The following is an 18,983-nucleotide window of genomic DNA, read 5'->3' on the forward strand; positions in this document are numbered from 1 at the left end:
TGGCTCCTTTCAAGAGCAGGGCAGGTGTGTCTGCACCTCCTGCTTTGTTCAATATAAAATCCAAGAGGACACAAGCCCAGAGATGACCTAGAGGTCACCACCCTTCCTTGTCAAATGACTAACAAGATCCCTGAAGGATTCCAAAGGTTTTGGGAATTTTGAGGGTTTGTTTTGGGGTTGGTTGTTGGTTTGAGAACTCAAGAACTCAAGTCTTTTTAAGTTGCAGCACTTTCAGACAAACACACTGGGGTTGGGATTCCTGATTTACAGGAGTCTCTGCTGCTGGAGGGGACAGCCCAACCTATCAAGTGACATACAGAGAGGGACTCAGCTGTCCTCATGGAATTATCTCCTCTGAAGCCCCAGCGTTTCCATGGAAAGAGGAAGACCCCAGTGAGCCAAACGGATACCCAGACTTTTCCCTGGCACTGCAAAGACCCATGGTCTTCAAGCGGTGGCAACAAACGTCTTCTTCACCGATGACACTTCACAACTGCCCTGCATCTCTGTCTTTGCAGCCCTTTCCTGCCATACCAGAAGTCTTCCACCTGCAATCATCTGCAGCGAGGACAGCAATATAAGGAAAAACCTGTAATTATTTTTAACATTGGAAATGATCGATCCAAAATCTCAGGTCTTCTCTTTCATCCTCATGTTGATGTAGTTGAGAACTCCCATGGAAAAGGTGCTGGGGAAAGAAGGCAGAGCAGGAGTCTGGTATCCTGACGGTGGATTGGCTTCATGCCTTCAGCCCTTGTGTCTCACCTAAGGTTACCTGTCCCTCCCTCTCCCCTTCGTGGAGGTTTGAGGGTGAATTTAGAGCTTGTTAACAGGACCTGGACGTGGGCTGGGGCAGAATAAAGCTGAGTCTGCTCAAGCTTAGCTCTTACCTAGACCTCACACGCTACTGCTGGGTCCTCCAGAGCACGTCACTCTCAAACCAAGCCAATTTTGGTGGGTAGGAGAGGTGTCTCTGTGTCTACCTGAAAAGAAAGCTTTTTTACCAGCCTCCAGAGAGGAAAGCTTAGCGAATAACCCTTCTAAGCTTCCTTGATCGGCTGGGCTTTGCTGTGGAGCGAAGGGCACACCTGATAAGATTAGCAGTCTATCATGGTCAATCATGGATACAGGAAACACAGTTAAAAATAGAGAAAGTCCCGCAACCCCTCATGTCTGCTCAAGTTGGGATTCGCTTTCCTTACGATCCGTTCTCTGCTAATAAAAAAGAGGGAGCAGAGAGGTGTTGCCAGCACAAAGCTTCTCCAAGCAGAGACAGGGAACACTGAAGAATAAATCAGAGGCTGCTCAAGCTCTTATGGACAAGGCAGCACCTTACAGTTTCTGGATCCCTGTAATATTTTGCCATAAATACTTTACTGACTCGCCTGCTATGCCATTAACACCCACAGGGGCTCTTCCAGAGGAAGAACTGTGCATGGAGACTGATTCTTATCATGCTTTTAAAAACAGCCTTTAGGGTCCTGTATTTTCCATACAGTTTTATTAAAGGCTACTGTGAGAATGAAGGCAGGGTACCATCTAAAATGGATAAAATGTTTTATTACTCGAATGAAAAGAGTCCGTTTAAGAACAAAGTCATTTGAATTGAATCATATATAGTTTTTAAGCACTGAAATATGGCGTATTCAAATGAAGCAGACAATTATTTGGCTGAATTTCTGCAGGAAAAACACTCTGGGCATCCTTGCATATCATAATTAATAATGTACAAGGGGAATTCAGCTGCATATCAAGACAGTCCAAAATCTGTTGGTTCTCTTACGATGGTCAGTTTATAGTATCTTAAAGCTGATGGGTGCCGAAAGTGTATTTGTGGGGTTTTCTCTCCTTTGCATTGCTGCTTTAACTCTGCACCGTCTCCGTCACCTTTAAAAAGCCAAATTTTACAAATCCAAAAAAAAATAATAAAAAAAAAATAAATCACAACCTCCCCACAACCCCATCCTTATCACCACGGTACCGCTGCTGGAGTGTTATTAAAATACAGGCTCTGAGCCCAGCTCTGTCCTGCTCCTCACTAATTCTTTACTTAAGTAACAATTACGAGAGAGCTCGGCTTGCGTAAGGCTAACAGGATTGGGCTGTAAGATATTAGCACACCCCAGAGGCATGCTGGATGCCTGGATGTAGGTATGTATCCAACAGCTGATATTTTCCCCTTGAAAGTGTGAAAGGAGGAGAAAAGAAATAAAAAAAATAAAAAAAAAAGATGGATAGATATAGCCCCTTTAACCCCAAGAGACACCACAGTGAGGAACCTAAAGGAACAAGTGGTAACACCAATGACAGCCAAATCCCGTTATTCCAAAACTACCACCACAAAAATCCACTCACCTGCCGAACTCTCTGCCAGGCTCCACTTGCAACCTGAATAGTCTGCTGTTAGGAAGCCTGACAATAAAATGCAAGTGTAAAAGGCGGAACAAAGGCCAAATACCACAGTTGGGGGGTGGGGGGGGGGAGAGGCATTAAGTGGGATAATTAATGTATTCATAGGAAACACATCCTTTTGCTTAACAGGTGAATTTAAAAATTCTATGTCCCCATAGGAGTAAAAAAATTCAGTGTCCCCATACGAGTAAAAAAATTCAGTATTAAGCACAGTAACTTAAATACTTCTACCTCTATAGAGAGCATTACGTGCATAAGTGGAAAGTAGAGTAAGTGGGAGGCAAGTGTAAGATACTTCCAGATATTTGTATGGTGTTTTACAAATATTTAGATGAGTGGCTTAATTGAACCAGAGAGGCCCGATGAGAAATGGCTGCACAGAAGTGAGAGGAGTAAAATCCATCCTGGAGAAGGGAAGGTCACCTCCAGTGAAGGTCTTTGCTATTCCCGGAGTAACGAGGGCTGAGAAACGAATGAGAAGCCAACGTGGCTGCCAAAAGTAGCATTTCTATGCATCCCAAGAGCCACGAGGCCAGAAAGTTCATGGAATCCAAGGCACTTGGGCTGGGTCTCTGAAAGGAGCTCGATGTGTTTTTAAGGCTACGAGGGACCCGGATCTTGATGAGTTTCCCAAGTTTGTGGCTGCGCGATGGATCACACGTGAACAGGGATATTAGCATATACTCCAGAGCGTTTAGCACACGGGGATATAAAGCAGCCATTGTCCTGGCAGAAAGGTAATACGTAACCAGATAGTCCCTGGCTTCATCTAAAAACCATTTTCCCAGCATTTTTCGCCGACTCGTTCAGTGGGAGCCTCTCCCGCTACAACAGAGCGCACATTCATGGCCAACGAACGGGTCCAAAGCGATGGGTTTTCTCCCTCCTGCTGCCCCCCCAACCCCCCCGTGCCCTTCTTCGTTGGGGGAAATGGTCCTCTTCACCCAAGAGAGGTGATGGGAACTCACAGCCGAGGAAGAGGCACAGCTTTTGGAGGAGGACGATGCCTTGAGAAGGTGTTCGAAGCTTTACCTTGCAGATATGGGAAGCTGGTGTCTCCACTGGAACCTTACCTTACGCTAGTTCCTGCTCTAGCTACCAGGAGGTAAGTACTCTTCTTTTTAACTTGGGGGGGTAGGAAAAAGAGCTAGACACATGCCTTAAGGGTCCATTTTTCCTCTTTTCGAAGTACACCCTTCAAATCTATAAAGCTATAAAAGCATCCCTGCTACAAACCAGCCCACATCCTTGCTGCAATGGTGCTGAATCCCAGAATTATATGAGGTTGGAAGGAACCTCTGGAGATCATCCAGTCCAACCTCCTGTCAAAGCAGGGTCACCCAGAGCAGGTTGCACAGGAACGTGTCCAGGTGGGTTTGGAATGTCTCCAGAGATGGAGACTCCACCAACTCTCTGGGCAGCCTCTTCCAGGGCTCTGCCACCCTCACACCAAACATCCTCATGTTGAGATGGAACTTCTTATGTTCAAGTTTGTGCCCATTCCCTCTTCTCCTGTCCCTGGGCACCACTGAAAAATAGACCAGCCCTATCCTCCTGACACCCACCCTTGAAGGATTTAGAGGTGTTGATCAGATCCCCCCTCAGCCTTCTCAACTCCAGACTAAACAGACCCAAGTCCCTCAGCCTTTCTTCAGCAGAGGGATGTTCTAGTCCCCTACTCATCTTGGTAGCCCTTTGCTGTGCCTTCTCCACCAGCTCCCTGTCCTTCTGGAACCAAGTGTCACAGGGCTTTGGTGTCTGCAGCCTGTCTTCTTCACAGGACAAGGGACCCGTGTGGCACAGACCCCCTCCTCCCTCTGTGTGGGCCCATCCTCAGCCAGGTAAGCAATAAATCATGGTGAACGCACGCGACTCAGACGTGGAAGGTATCATGCAAAGAGCAAGTTTTTACAGTCCACATTCCTCCTTTTTTTCCCCCCCCTTCACACCACCGTCTTCCACTGCCCGGCAGGTGGGATGGGTTCCTACCTCTCTCTCTCTCTCCCAAGAGTACTTATTCTTGGTATGCTACTGCCTCTGGCAGATTCCTCCCTTTTAAACCCTGCACATCTGTCGATTAAAAAAAAAAAAAAAAAAAAAGAAAAAGAAAAAAGCTTGGACTCTGGCCTGGTGGCTGAAGGCACAGAACGTTTGTGCACCCGGGCAGAGCCCGAGCCACGCGGGATGGGTGGTGGAAGCTTCTCCACACGCCAAGAGAAGGCAACGATGGGTGGAAGGAGAAAAATAATCCTTCAATTTGCAGAAAGCAAGGGTCTGCCAGGTGTCTTCTCCCTGTGGGTCTCACCCCGGGTGTGCAGAGGCCCCATGAAGGGAGGACTCGTGGCACACGGACCCGCGCGGACAAAAACTGCAAGAAGAATTCAAGCAAGTGCTTGTGTAACAGCCCGTCCTGTCGCGTCCCTGGGCAGGACAGAACAGGTCAGAAACCACTTCCCCAGAGCAAAAGGAGCTGCAGTGGCTGGAGAATCCCTCCTGCCTCACATCTGCTGGGGATGATTCAGAGCAGAGTCTGAATCGGAACAGCTGTTCCAGCTCAAACCGCAGGTCCATCACAGAATCACTGAATGACATGGGGTTGGAAGGGACCTCTTGGAGATCATCTAGTCCAACCCCCCTGTCAAAGCAGGTCCACCCAGAGGAGGTTGCACAGGAACGTGTCCAGGTGGGGTTTGAATGTCTCCAGAGAAGGAGACTCCACCACCTCCACATCCCGACCCGCAGTGAGAAAGCACATCTCTTGACACATCCTGACCCGCAGTGAGAAAGCACATCTCTTGACAGCAGCAAACAAGCAAAAAGCCTAAAACCCGGCCAAGTCCAAGTCCTCTTAATTTGCAGCAGGACTTCAAACCTCCTAACGCTTACCTCCTATTTGGAAGTGCAACTTGGACCCCTTTTTGCAAAGACAACGTTACCAGGAACCTCCAAGATTTGGCCGAGGACATCGTCAAGCATTTGCGGGTCAGAGCAACAGGAAACAACCTGGGGCCAAATTCACCGATCGCGTATAATTGAACCCAAACACCCCCAGATGCTGATCCCTGAGACTTCAAAGGACTTGCACATCCTATATTTATGCCAGCAATAAAACTCAGCTTCCATTAGTTCACCCTTTAAATGCAGTGGTCCTGTCGTGCACACACCAATTAGAATCCCCTAATGCTTAGAAGTACAAAGCTTTTTTTTTCTTTTTTTTGATGGGAAGGGGTGGAAGGGAAAAGATCAGGCGGCTCAGGGGAATAGCAGAGAGCCTTTCACTGCGAGGTCTCGCCTTCAAAATCTGTCATGGGCCAGCAGTAACAGATGGCCACTTCTGAAGGCTGGTTCTGTAGCTTACATGAAATGAGGGATTGTCTTCAGGCCACTGGTGGACAAGGTATCGAAGCCACAAACACACTGCTGGTGGCTTCTGGCAGAGAAACCAAGGGATTACATGGCTACGAAGCAACTGCTGCCTACCTGATCAAAGGCATCTCATTTATAGAGGGAATTGAGGCAAATTGCTGGCAGCTCAGGGCTGCCCCTGCCTGCAGGAACCTCTCTCTGGCTGCATGAGCCTGGATCTTGGCCTGAGACCTCCTGCTTTAGCTGTCATCGGCTCCTCCGACTCGTCAGCATCAGTCCCTCCTTCATTGAACTTCCCTCTGGACACGCCTGAGGTTTTGAGGATTAAAATCACAGAGGGGAAACGGAAATAAGGGAGTTCAAGGATCGGCAGCAACAAGGAGGCAAACCCATGGGGAGGGGAAGTTTGCTGTGGTCTGGAAGCTGGGTATGGGAATAATAAATAACATCATGATTAATTTTAAACTAATTCATAGAATCACAGAATGGTTTGGGTTGGAAGGGACCTTAAAGATCATCTAGACCAACCCCCTGTCCTGGGCAGGGACACCTCCCACCAGACCACGTTGCTCCAAGCCCCCTCCAACCTGGCCTTGAACCCCTCCAGGGATGGGGCAGCCACAGCTTCTCTGGCCAACCTGGGCCAGGCTCTCACCACCCTCACACCAAACAAGTTCTTCCCCACAGCTCAGCTCCATCTCCCCTCTTTCAGGGTCAAACCCTTCCCCCTCCTCCTAGGGCTCCCCTCCCTCATCAAGAGTCCCTCCCCAGCTTTCCTGGAGCCCTTTTAGGGACTGGAAATTCCAGGCTCATGCTCCCTCAGTCTTCCCCTTCTCAGAGTTTGTGTCTTCTCCAGGGCACACTTTAGCTTTCTGTGGGCTGATGGCAAAAAGTCCACCAGTGACCAAGTATCCCTGAAGCAGAAGAGGGTCCGCACAAGCCATCAGAGAGGAATTTGTACACCTCGGGGAATAAATTAAGCCAAAGGATATGGGGGGTGGGGGTGGGTGAGAGGAACAAGTCAAACTCCGGCTTAGAAACGCCACCTCTGGTTTTGAAAAAGATTCAGAGGAAGCCACTTCAGGAGAAATTGATTGCTCTTGTGGCCAAGAGGGCCAATGGAATCCTGGGCTGCATAGGGAAGAGTGTGGCCAGCAGGTCGAGGGAGGTCATTCTCCCCCTCTGCTCTGCACTGGTGAGGCCACAACTGGAATACTGTGTCCAGTTCTGGGCTCCCCAGTTCAAGAGGGACAGGGAACTACTGGAAAGAGTCCAGCATAGGGCAACAAAGATAATTCAAGGACTGGAGCATCTCCCTTATGAGGAGAGGCTGAAAGAGCTGGGACTCTTTAGTCTGGAGAAGAGAAGGCTGAGGGGAGACCTTATTAATGCTGACAAGGATCTCAAGGGCGGGCTGAGGGAGGAGGGAACCAGACTCTTTTCAGTAGTTTCCAGTGAGAGGACAAGGGGCAATGGGCACAAGTTGGAACATCAAGGGTTCCACTTGAATATGAGGAAGAACTTTTTCACGGTGAGGGTGACAGAGCCCTGGAACAGGCTGCCCAGGGAGGGTGTGGAGTCCCCTTCTTTGGAGATTTTTCAAGACCTGCCTGGATGCTCCTGAGTAACATGCTCTGACAAGCTCTGGGTGGTCCTGCTTTTAGCAGGGGAGTTGGACTAGATGATCTCTGTGGTCCCTTCCAACTCTAAAAATTCAGTGAAATTCAGTGAAACCTGTTTCACATCGACTCACAGAAGCACGTGTGTGCTCCTCACCTGGCCAGCGTGCACTGGTGGGGCTTCAAAAACCTACCAACCTCCTGAGGGACCGGTGCGACCAAGGAGACAGCAGCAAGCAGAAGCCACCATCCTCCTCTCCCGTGCCGGGGTCTGCGGCGCGGGGAAAAAATAGGGCGATTCCCCTGCAATCTTCCTGCACAGCTGTTGACGAGCTGCGGATTACGGCTGTCACATGAGCTGCTTTACAGCAAAGCCAAGCTGTCTTCGTGAGCTGAGAAGGTCACTGGGAGACAGGGGCCTCCAGGGACAAACACACCGCCCTCTGCTGCGACCCTGATTCACTTCCCAAAGGGACACGCCAAGGCAGTGAGAAAAACGTCCCCGACTGGTCAGAGGTGGTGAAATGGTTTTACCTTCAAGCCCTCTGCCCAGCCCTCACCCAGTGAAAGGGGAGAGAAAGGGTTAACTAACCCCACTGTCCATTTACCAGGCTGCAATCAAGGTGTTGGAAGGATGGAACTGTCCTTACAGTGACAAATTTACCTTCTTTTCCTCGTGTTCCACCAGGCGAGGGCATCCCACCAACCCTTTGGGCCAAGGCCACCCAAGTGTCACCAGCCAAGGTGGCGTTGCCTCTCGCCAGGCTCTCATGCAACCTGCCCCAGCACCTCGAAGCAGAAATGAATCAATCCCATAGCAAGAAACGTCCTTTTCCAACCCAAACTCTAACTGCTGAACACCAGCGCCAACAAAGAGGAATGAGTTTCACTTGGAAAAACAGAAAGTCCGAAGGGTCCTCGGAAAAAATGGAATTAAAACCTGCCACCTTCATCATTCTGCCATGTCTCTGCAGGTCTGGTCGAGAAGGAAAACATTTCTGCAAGAGAGATCTCTCACAGGCTCAGCGGCTGCAGGACGGGGCCCTTCGCTATGCCCCAGAGGCACAAGACAGATGGGGTTGTGCTTTTAGGCTTTAAAATCAGTCCCTGCTACGGAGATCCAATGAAGAGGATAAATACAGCCCCGGAATGATCCTCTAGACATGCTCAGGGGGGAAAAAAAAAAAAAAAAAAAAAAGCAATAGAGGAACTGGAGAGGTCAGACCTTGCTAAGAAAGCAGCTGAGGCTGTTTTCAAAGAGGGGGCAGAGTGGGTTTTTTGGGTGGCTTTTTTTTTTTTTTAAGGCAAAGAAAACAAAGAGCACCTTGAGAGGTTTGGAAATGTCTACCTGGCATCGTGCAGCCGGGAATCATAGAATGGTTTGGGTTGGAAGGGATCTCAAAGATCATCGAGTTCCAACCCCCCTGCCATAGTGGGACCCCTCCCACTAGAGCAGGTTGCTCAAGGCCACATCCAGCCTGGCCTTGAACCCCTCCAGGGATGGGGCAGCCACAACTTCCCTGGGCAACCTGTTCCAGTGCAGCAGGAAGGCAGGGTCCGAAGAGGAGCACGGAGTCACGGAGGCTGCGCTGAGAAGAGAAAGGGCAAACAGCTCCACATGGGAGGAGATTCTGGTCGGATACACAAGACAACCAGCTTTGTAAATAAAGGGAGAGACACGCCAACCGCGCCACCACGCACCCAAGAGCTGAACTTGGGGAAGCCCCAGCTCGTAGCTCAGCTTGGAGGGGATTTCTCCTTCTCCTGGGGTGCCCAGTCCAGGGAGGGGGATGGAGAGTTCACAAAACTCATCTCATTTCATGATGCCTCACGCAGCAACAACAGCTTGCCGGGATTTCAGCCAGCTTCCCATTTGGATCAGGTTGCACCCTACGCCCGCTGACAGCCCATTAAGAGCCCTGGAGCTCCCAAGCTGCCCCTCGGGTCAGAGGAGCCTCCATCCATTCAAAGCCCAGCGACGTTTCCCACAGCCCTCCCAGCTCAGAGCAGGAGAAGGTGGCCCAACCCAGCCCAGCTCATAGCCACCGGGGGGTAACCTGCTTGGGGAAGGCAAGAACTGTGCCCTGCTGTCATGAAACAGCAGATTGCAGCCCAGTTCTGCTGTGACGTGGGGGGATTAAGAAGCCCCTCTCCATCTGCCCTGATTCAGTGTAATCACAGGCTGCTCTTTCAATTCCCCGAGCCCTCGCGTGGTGTAAGGGGTACAAGCGGCACGGCACTGGTGGAAAACCAGCAATGACACCCCCAGTTTTGCCTGTGGTTGCAGCGCTCACCCATCACCACGTAGATGGGGATGAGGGGGATGCTATTTCTCCAAGGACCAGCCACCTTGAAAGCTCAAATCTGCGCTGAAAGATGCTAGAGCTGCTCCACAGCAGGAACCGTTGCCCCATCCTTACCCCCCAGGCAGTGAGGGGTCAGTTGGGATCAGTGGCAGAAGAAATAATACCCTACAACTCAAGAGGCAAGTCTTGAATCATCTCACCATGCCAGCATGCAAGGAAGCTACGCTGGGACCTCCCACATGGGATCACCTGGAGGAGCAGAAGAATGAGCAGAGATCATCCAGCAGGATGAAATATGTCCTTGGTTGTCTCCTGCCTGCTGTTAAGTAGGAAGGTCTTCCAGAGATGGGCTACAATACGTCTCACGGGGCTCCAAAAGCCAAGGAGGGGCTGCCACACACTCAGCATAGGTTTGAATAAGTTGTTATCCCAATGAGAATTCATCACACATGAACTTCATCCTGGGAGCACTGAAAATGAAGCAGAGAACTAGAGGCTGGTTTCAATCTCTGCTTCATCTACCATCCACCCCGTTCAACGCTTATGGGTTTGAACGTCCAGATCCACAGTCGAGCTCTACCATGTGTCCAGAAGAAATGGCAAAAAGCTGCCTTCCCCAGCCTGATGTTGCCCGTGCACGAGTGTTTGCAAAGGTGGCAGGAGCCCCATGAAGAAGCTCTGCTTGGTTGAGCTCTGCCAACCCAGCCTCTGATCTGGGTTAGGTTGGACATGGAGCAGAAGGCCTGGAAAAAACGACTCACCAACATCTGCGATGGGTCAGGAGAGCGACGCAGAACCAGGCAGCTTCACAGAGCTGGTTTTTTGACTCCACCTGCGCCCTTCTCTTTAGGCCAAGAGTCATAAATAAAACAGCACCACGCTGAAGATGTGCAGCTTGGCAGGAGAGCACCTCCCTACCCCAACCTGGGGCCAAAAAGCACCAACAGACGGCAGCGCCAACGCAACCTGCTTGCAGACAGACTACACAGATACCTCCATCCCTTCCCATCCCAATTCCTGGACTGGAAACCATGGGAGGCAAGGAAACGTTTGTCCATCCCGTTCTGTGCTTCCAGGGAACGTGTCTCAGACTGCCATTCCTTTCCTCCTTCAACCTCAGCTCTTCCAGACAACAGTTTGCCAAAGGACTAGGACACCCATCTCTTGCGGGCACCCCAAAACCACTGCTGTAACCAAACAAACTGGTTTAGGTCCAAAGTCCTTCTCAAATATCTATGTCTTACAGTCAGTGTGCATATACATTAGGGAGACAAAACCCCACATTATACCGTCAACAAAAAACCCACGCCTCCCTCAAACAAAATCCTATGCAATTCTCAATCATGCATTAATTAAAACAAGGAGCATACCCCATAAAGATAACCAGGCCCCTTCCTCCTCGGCGTTCATCTTGGCTGCACAAGATGAGTTGTGTAGAGCTGCCCAGCCCCGTCACCATCAGGCAGAACACACCTTCTCCATGAGCAAAGATGATCTCCAACCACCCAGCAAGCCACGAGCCATAAGCCGTGTCACCCCCAGACACCCAGATTCAGGGATGAGGGGACGAGCAAAGCCCAGGATCTCACTAATGTGGCTCTCAGAGTCAAGTGCTTGGTGGCTTTGTCACCATAAGTTGAACAAACATCTGGAATTTCACATGAACATTGGCAACGGTCAAGTCAAATGGAAAGACTCATTAAGAGGTGGAGAAAAGCAAGATCCAGTGAATAAAAATACATGCCACATACATCACTTCATCTGCCAAAAGGCTTGGCCCTTTTTCAGCAAGTGTCCTGCACTGAGAAGTTACTTCTGAAGCCATGGGGATTATTGAGGGAGTGTGAGATGAAGATGCAAAAGCCTGGACAAATATCATACAAATACACCCAATAAATGGAGCTTCAAATTAAACCTAGAAATGAATTAATTTCTACGTCAAGCAGCACATTCATTCAGAGTGTTCCCAGCCAGATCCCACCCAGATGAAGGGTCACTGTGGGAAGGAAGCTCAGTCTTGGGAAACCTGGATAAGCAACAACGCAAGGAGAAAACAGGGTCATGGCTGGAAGAGGGGAGAAGCAGGAAAGCCATGCCACCAAATACATTATTGAAACACATCTCTCTATGGAACACACTAACCCTGTCTGCTTTCTTAAATCCATATTCACCCCCCCAAGCCCAAGCCCACGCTGACTCTAGGCCAGACATGGTGGGAACAGCACCCAACCTGCTCATGTTTCCATCCTTCCAGGCATGAAGGAACCATGTCCCTTTATCTTCTCAGCCCTGAAGATCATAGAATCACGGGATGGTTTGGGTTGGAAGGGACCTTTAACGGCCATCTAGTGCCACCCCCTGCCCTGGGCAGGGACACCTCCCACCAGACCAGGTTGCTCCAAGCCCCCTCCACCCTGCCCTTGAACCCCTCCAGGGATGGGGCAGCCACAGCTTCTCTGGGCAACCTGGGCCAGGCTCTCACCACCCTCCCACCAAACAAGTTCTTCCCCACAGCTCAGCTCCATCTCCCCTCTTTCAGTGTCAAACCCTTCCCCCTCCTCCTAGGGCTCCCCTCCCTCATCAAGAGTCCCTCCCCCTCTCTCCTGGAACCCCTTTAGAGACTGGAAGGCCGCTGCAAGACTTCCCAAGATCTTGGGCCAAACATTTCTACTGTAAGACTTCCCAAGATCTTGGGCCAAACATTTCTTAAAATCCATCTGTCACAATGAAGCTAAGACTTTATGGAGGAAAAAAAAACAAACCAAAGTTTTCATCCTGCTGCCCCAGAGATGGCTGCATTTTGGCACCAGAGCGTGCTGAGCTTCTATGGAGGAAAAAAAAAAACAACCCCAAAGTTTTCATCCTGCTGCTCCAGAGATGGCTGCATTTTGGCACCAGAGCGGATACATGTGTAAAACAATTGGGATCTCTCAAATATGAAGCTTCCCAACAGAGTCATTCAGAAGACAGATCGATGAACACAGCGTCAGTAGATCTGAATTTTCTAAGAGTAATTCAAGATCAGCAGAAAGAACCGAAGCTTTCTGTTACGATGGCGAAGATGGGAACTGCCTGAGGCTGTTAAGACCAGAACTGCTTTGAAGCACCTCAGCAGGCACAAGGCAGCTTCTCTTTTAAATTTATGGATAAAGGAGAAATCCTGCCCAGCCCGGAGTCGCTACCAGCCCCGCTTCCTCCTCCAGACCAGAACAAAAGGGAACATATTGCAACTACGCCGAGAGAGGAGGGACTGCTGCCTACTTCTTTAAATGTAACGTTAATGCCTCGTAATCAGCTTTAATTTTTAAACAGACCCAGCCCTCCTGTCCATTTCCCCTAATTCGGGACACGTGGAAGGTAAATGGCCTACGCTTAAACCGGGACAGCATCGGCTGTGACAGCTGGAGAGCCTGTAAGTCTCAACTGCCTGATAACAGGAATGGATGTCAAAACTCACCAGGGGAGGGGAAACGGGGAGGGCAGGGGAGGTGCTGGAGATGCCGTAAGGTCACGGAGAAGCCGGGAGATAAGGCCAGACGGGGCACGGCTCATTTACTGGATGGAAACTCACTGAACCCACCAGGACTCGAGAGAAACGCCAGAAGTGATCAAACAGCAAAGGACCTGGTGGTGACTCCTGAATGAGGTTGGCTTCGCCTTCTGGGTATCTCTAACACCACCACAAACACCCTGAGGAGCAAAGAGAAGCGTCTTCCAAGAGATCGAGCCAGGAACCGAGCACCTCCAGGTGCCTCCCCAGGACGCTGCCTTCTCTCTTTGTGAGCAAAAAGGCACATTTCAGAGCTAAAATGCAGTCTTTGGGCTTTCTGTGACACTTGGATGAGAAACGGAAGCATAAAAGCACCCGGGAGGCTCACCTTGAACTCCTCTGATACTGCTGTCTTTGTGAAGAGGAAACATATAATGAGGACTCATCATATAAAATCATTTTCCCTCAAGGAAGAAAAATAACAGAGGCCTTGACCTTCCCTACCCCAAAAGCCAAACTGCACCTACCCAGAAATAACCCTTCTGTCTCTCTGTCAAAGGACTTGCCAATGTTAAAAAAAACCAACCACCCAGGAAAACCATCCTGGGTCATGCGAAGGTGGCTCCATGCAACACAACTGCACGTTGGGTCCAACAGGCTCTACCTACGCCAAGGGAACAATGTGGCCATCAACCCAGTAGGAAAAGGACTTGTCACAGCCACTATTTTTAGCCCTGGTTGGTGGGCAGACAAATCCTAATCGTCAGCGGCGGCTGCCTTGTCACCAGTCCCAAGATGTCAAAGCAAAGCCGCCCAGCGTCAGAAGAACAGCCTGAGCCGACCAAGATTAGTGCCCAAGAGTAACACAGGACAGCAGCAAAAGGCATGAGATCCATCACCATGGGTTTAGAGAGAGAAGACTGAGGGGAGGGGATCTGATCAATGCCTATAAATACTTCAAGGGTGGGTGTCAGGAGGATGGGGCCAGGCTTTTTTCAGTGGTGCCCAGGGACAGGACAAGAGGGAACGGGCACAAACTTGAATATAAGAAGTTCCATCTCACCATGAGAAGGAACTTCTTTCCTTTGAGGGTGGCAGAGCCCTGGAAGAGGCTGCCCAGAGAGGTGGTGGAGTCTCCATCACTGGAGACATTCAAAACCCACCTGGACACGTTCCTGTGGGACCTGCTCTGGGTGACCCTGCTTTGGCAGGGGGTTGGACTAGATGATCTCCAGAGGTTCCTTCCAACCCCATATCATTCTCTGATTCTGTAAAGCATCAGGGCAAGGCAAGCCCTGCCAAAGCAAGCAGAAATCATCTGTGCTGGTAAGGTTCAGTGCAACAGTGACTGCTGCTCCATGTCTTGGAAATATTTTGGCTCTCATCCTGCTGTGAAAGACCTAGCAGTGCCATGCTGAGTGTTGGCATCAAACCTGGGGCTGTTGTTCCAGGGTTAACAGGCTGCCCAAGGCAGTGGTGGAGTCACCCCAGGGTTAACAGGCTGCCCAGGGAAGTGGTGGAGTCACCATCCCTGGAGGTATTTAAAAGCTGGGCAGACCTCGTGCTGAGGGACATGGGTTAGTGGTGGTTTTTGTCAGTGTTACATTGATGGTTGGACTTGATGATCTGGAAGGTCCCTTCCAACCTGGACAATTCCATGATTCTATGATCCCAACACTGTCTATTCCTCACCACCAACACCAGAGCTCCCTGGATGGCCAGATGCTGATGTGGAAACCGTGCAGATGAGGAGATGGTTGAGCTGCAGCCAAGCCCCTCCTCCTCTACAGGGCACAGGCAGGGAACTGCATGTACTTGACACAGAATAAGCTCATTTTAACTGAGGCTTATGCCAACCTATTTTCCTCGGAGTGTATCCACAGCCCCATCGCTGACAATAATTCATTTATGAACAGTAATTAGTCCTTTAGGAAACACCTCTCCCTGCTCCTGGACCTGCTCAGCACATCACCCAGGAACTCACACTCATCCACTTCATCTCCTTGCTGGCTGCCACTGGCTTCTCCTCCCCTGTCGCATGAAACACACCTGCAGTAAATCATTTTCCTCACTTCTCCTTCAGATTGGGATTAAATCGTACATGTTTCAGGGCAATACTTCATTAAAAAAATATAAATCATAGAATTATAGAATGGTTTGGGCTGGAAAAGACCTTAAAGATCATCGAGTTCCAACCCCCCTGCCCTGGGCAGGGACACCTCCTACTAGACCAGGTTGCTCAAAGCCCCATCCAACCTGGTCTTGACCCCATCCAGGCTGGTCTTGAATAATAAATAAATCTGTTCCCACCGAGAAGACCCTACAAAAACTTCAGCTCTTTCCTTCTTGCCCCCTTGGATGCCAGCAAACCGGTTGCCAACTTGCTAGCGACTCATTTTGGGTCCCTCTTCCCTAAAAAAGGGGATCCAAGAGGAAAAAAAAAAAAAAAAAAATTCTTTTAAAGGTTGACATTGGCAGCAGATCAGCCTCCAAGCCTCCTCCCTCATCTTTTTAATTTTTTTTTTTTTTTTTCTCTCTCATGCAAAAAAAAAAGGCAGCGGTAAGTAGCGGATCAGCGTGCTGCACCTCCCTGTCCCGAGGCATCCGAAAGCGAGAACAGGCAGTTCCCTTCGCTGGGTTTGCCCCATGTCTCTCTCTCTCTCTCTTCAGGAGACATGCACAGCCCTGGAGAACAGGATCTCCACTCCTGGATGTGTTTTCAGCTGTAAACAGCCTCCACGGAGCCCGACGGGACTGGAAAACCCTGCTCCAGGTGGGGAGGTCTCTCTGCTGCCGAGAGGAGGGTTCCCCATCTCCCATCTGGGCGGCCGAAGGTGGAGACAGGTTTCCACCTGACACCCTATTGATTTCGTGCAGGAAGCTCAGCGGCCTCACCCAGGACTGAAGGTTTTTCAGAGTTTAAACCACCTCTGATAGAGAAAGCCCCCACTGGAGAGGGAGAGGAGGATGCTGGGCTGGGGCTTGGGAATGTGACACACGGCCAGTTTGTACCAGGTGTCAAGTCTGTAGTTTTGGGATTCTGTCTGCAGTATGGGATAAGAGAAGATGGAGAAGAGAAGGCTCCGGAGAGACCCTGGAGCCCCTTCCAGTCCCTTAAAGGACTCTAAGAAAGTTGGGGATGGACTTTTGATGAGGGAAGGGAGCCATAGGAGGAGGGGGAAGGGTTTGACACTGAAAGAGGGGAGATGGAGATGAAACCTCAAGGAGAACTTTTTTGCTGTGAGCGTGGTGAGAGCCTGGCCCAGGTTGCCCAGAGAAGCTGTGGCTGCCCCATCCCTGGAGGGGTTCAAGGGCAGGTTGGAGGGGGCTTGGAGCAACCTGGTCTGGTGGGAGGTGTCCCTGCCCAGGGCAGGGGGTTGGAACTGGATGATCTTTAAGGTGCCTTCCAACCCAAACCATTCTATGATTCTATGTGTTATGGTCTCTCCCCTGTGCAATAAGTTCCCCGTCACCCTAAATGCCGCTATAGGCTTGTTTATCCTACACCAACCTGCAGGACACGCTCCTGTGCTGACGCCTCATTTCCTCAGTTTGCGAAAGCAGAGACCTTGCTAATCCCCATTTGCCCACGTCAGATTCCTAATGCTCTCCCCGGGCTTCCATCACAACTCGATAATCCTGGCTCACCCCCAGCCCTTCGCACGGCTGCCTGTGGCTGTATGGAGGGCTGGGCTTGGATTTTTTGGATGACTTGGGGGGGGAGGGAGAAGGACAAGATGCACCGTAGGCTCCTCTTAGTGCTCACCTGTACGCTGCCGTGCCACCACCAGGATCATCAGTGCTCCCAAGAGCATCTCCAGCAGCACAGGGAGGAGATACATCAGAAAAAAGGGCTTTGGGGGCAGGGAAAAGAGCAGGGGTTGCTGCATGCTGAGGGGAGACCTCATCACTCTCTACAACTACTTGAAAGGACACTGTAGAGAGGTTGGTGCTGGTCCATTCTCTCAGGTAATTAACAATAGAACGAGAAGGAACGGCTTCAAGCTCCAACAGGGTAGGTTTAGATTGAACATTAGGAAGGAATATTGAACATTAGGAAGGAGGGATATGGTGTAGGGGAGGACTTTGTAGAGTAGGGTAGATGGTTGGACTCGATGATCCCAAGGGTCTCTTCCAACCTCAATGATTCTATGATTCTATGGGAGGACCAAAGCAAGGATTCATTGGGGCTCTGGCTGTGCCCATCTCAGGTCTGTTAAATCAATTCCCTAGTGCCAGCCTGATTTCGCATCTTCCACCACCACTTCTCTCCCCAACACCAGCTCTTTCCACTGTGTCTCCTTCCATGCCCTGGTTTTGAACCACAGCTGAAGGTTCGAACCTTCTCCCAGCCCTTCAAAATGCCGCAGAACCCGCAAATAACCCCTGGCTTGTGATGACACCGAGGCCATTAAACCACCTTTCCTCAGGCAGGGAGTCTGCTCCGTCCTTCACGGGTGCTACAGCCCTGCACAGGCACTGCTTAGGCAAAAGCTTCATCAATATTTAAAGACCAAGCCAGGAAGCCCGTAGCCCGAGCAGCTTTCAAGCCCCTGATGAGATCGATGTTGAACAAAAGGCTGCGGTAGGAGGATGCTCCAGTGAGCAGGGCCCAGGTTGCAGGCTGGCACCATCAGCTCTCCTTCCCAAGGCTGATCGAGTTCCTCTCCTCCGGCCCCGGTGGGGTGGGATGGCTCCAAAACCTGCCCTGGTGGGGTGGGATGGCTCCAAATACAGCCCCGGTGGGGTGGGATGGCTCCAAAACCAGCCCCATCACACGGAGCTTGCCCATATCACACACCGAAATCAGCCCCAGAGCGTGGAGTTTCCTCTTAGTAGAGCATTTTCAAGCTTCCAGCCAACTCCAGAAATCGGTGCTGCCACAAACCCCTCCTCTGGCTTTGAATATTATTTTGCTTTAACGCCAGCCACTTAAGAACAAAACATCTGAGGCTCAAAAACCATGGGGGTCACGGGTTCCAGCATCCCGACTCGCAGCAGATGCTCCAGACTAGCAAGAAAAGCATAATGCACTTAGCTAGTTTGACACTGCATGGGAGCAGGAGATCTTATTTCCCTCAGCTAGAAATGTAACCGATCACAAGATTATCCACAGCCCTTTGGCAGTTCAGCTGCACTGCTGGGCTCCCTGCAAACCCCCGAATTTAGCTTCCAAGACATCCACAGACATCCACAAGTCACCTCTTTTTAGCCCTCTTACTTCTCCTGTATCACTTTATTATTATTCAGATGCCAGAGAGCAGATGGGAAAAATAGCATATCAAGATAGAAACAAAAAAAAAAATTAAGAAAAAAAAGAGAGAATAATTACATCTAATGGCTAAAAATCAAGAAGATGGGGATAAATTTATGTCCCTTCCAGGGAAACTGGCATGGATAAGGGATTGGAATCCCTCTGAAAGGACCTGCAGAAGGGTAAGAGCATTCCTAGAAAGAAGCCTTTATTGGAAATACCAGCAAATTAAGACTTTGCAAGCAATAGGGAGCCGGGGTAATTTACTGGTTAATACCATTATGGCTCTGGAAGTCGGTTTCCTGCAACCAATGGCACCAAATCACTCCTCATTTCATCTCCTCCCAACAGAATGTCACGTGGAAGGGTTTTGTCCCCACCACAACCAAATCACCGAGCACCGGTGCCCGGGACGATGCTCACACTCACACCCCTGGGCTTCAGGGTAGGAAAGCGGCGGATAAATCCTCCGTGACTGTGCCAAGGCTGAAAATCCATCTGCTCTCCATCCCTCCCACCCCCCCTCTCCCCCCTTC

The 18,983-nt window shown here is 50.3% G+C and overlaps 1 protein-coding gene across 4 annotated transcripts in view; it reads right to left on the reverse strand.

Annotated features, from left to right (window-relative positions):
• NRF1 (nuclear respiratory factor 1) overlaps nucleotides 1-18,983 on the reverse strand; it is a 71,090-nt gene that overhangs the window by 12,390 nt on the left and 39,717 nt on the right. For 2 of the 4 annotated variants that reach the window (XM_014945425.1, XM_014945424.1), the window contains exon 11: nucleotides 2,356-2,412. The exons of 1 other annotated variant lie outside the window; for it this stretch is intronic. In XM_014945425.1, the coding sequence (XP_014800911.1) occupies nucleotides 2,356-2,412 (57 nt within the window). Of the gene's footprint in view, nucleotides 1-1,631; nucleotides 1,888-2,355; nucleotides 2,413-18,983 lie in introns of those variants that run through there. One more of the 4 variants, XM_014945426.1, reaches the window with a different exon arrangement.

Source organism: Calidris pugnax, unplaced genomic scaffold (assembly GCF_001431845.1).
Source record: "Calidris pugnax isolate Ruff unplaced genomic scaffold, ASM143184v1 scaffold96, whole genome shotgun sequence".
NCBI lineage: Eukaryota > Metazoa > Chordata > Aves > Charadriiformes > Scolopacidae > Calidris > Calidris pugnax.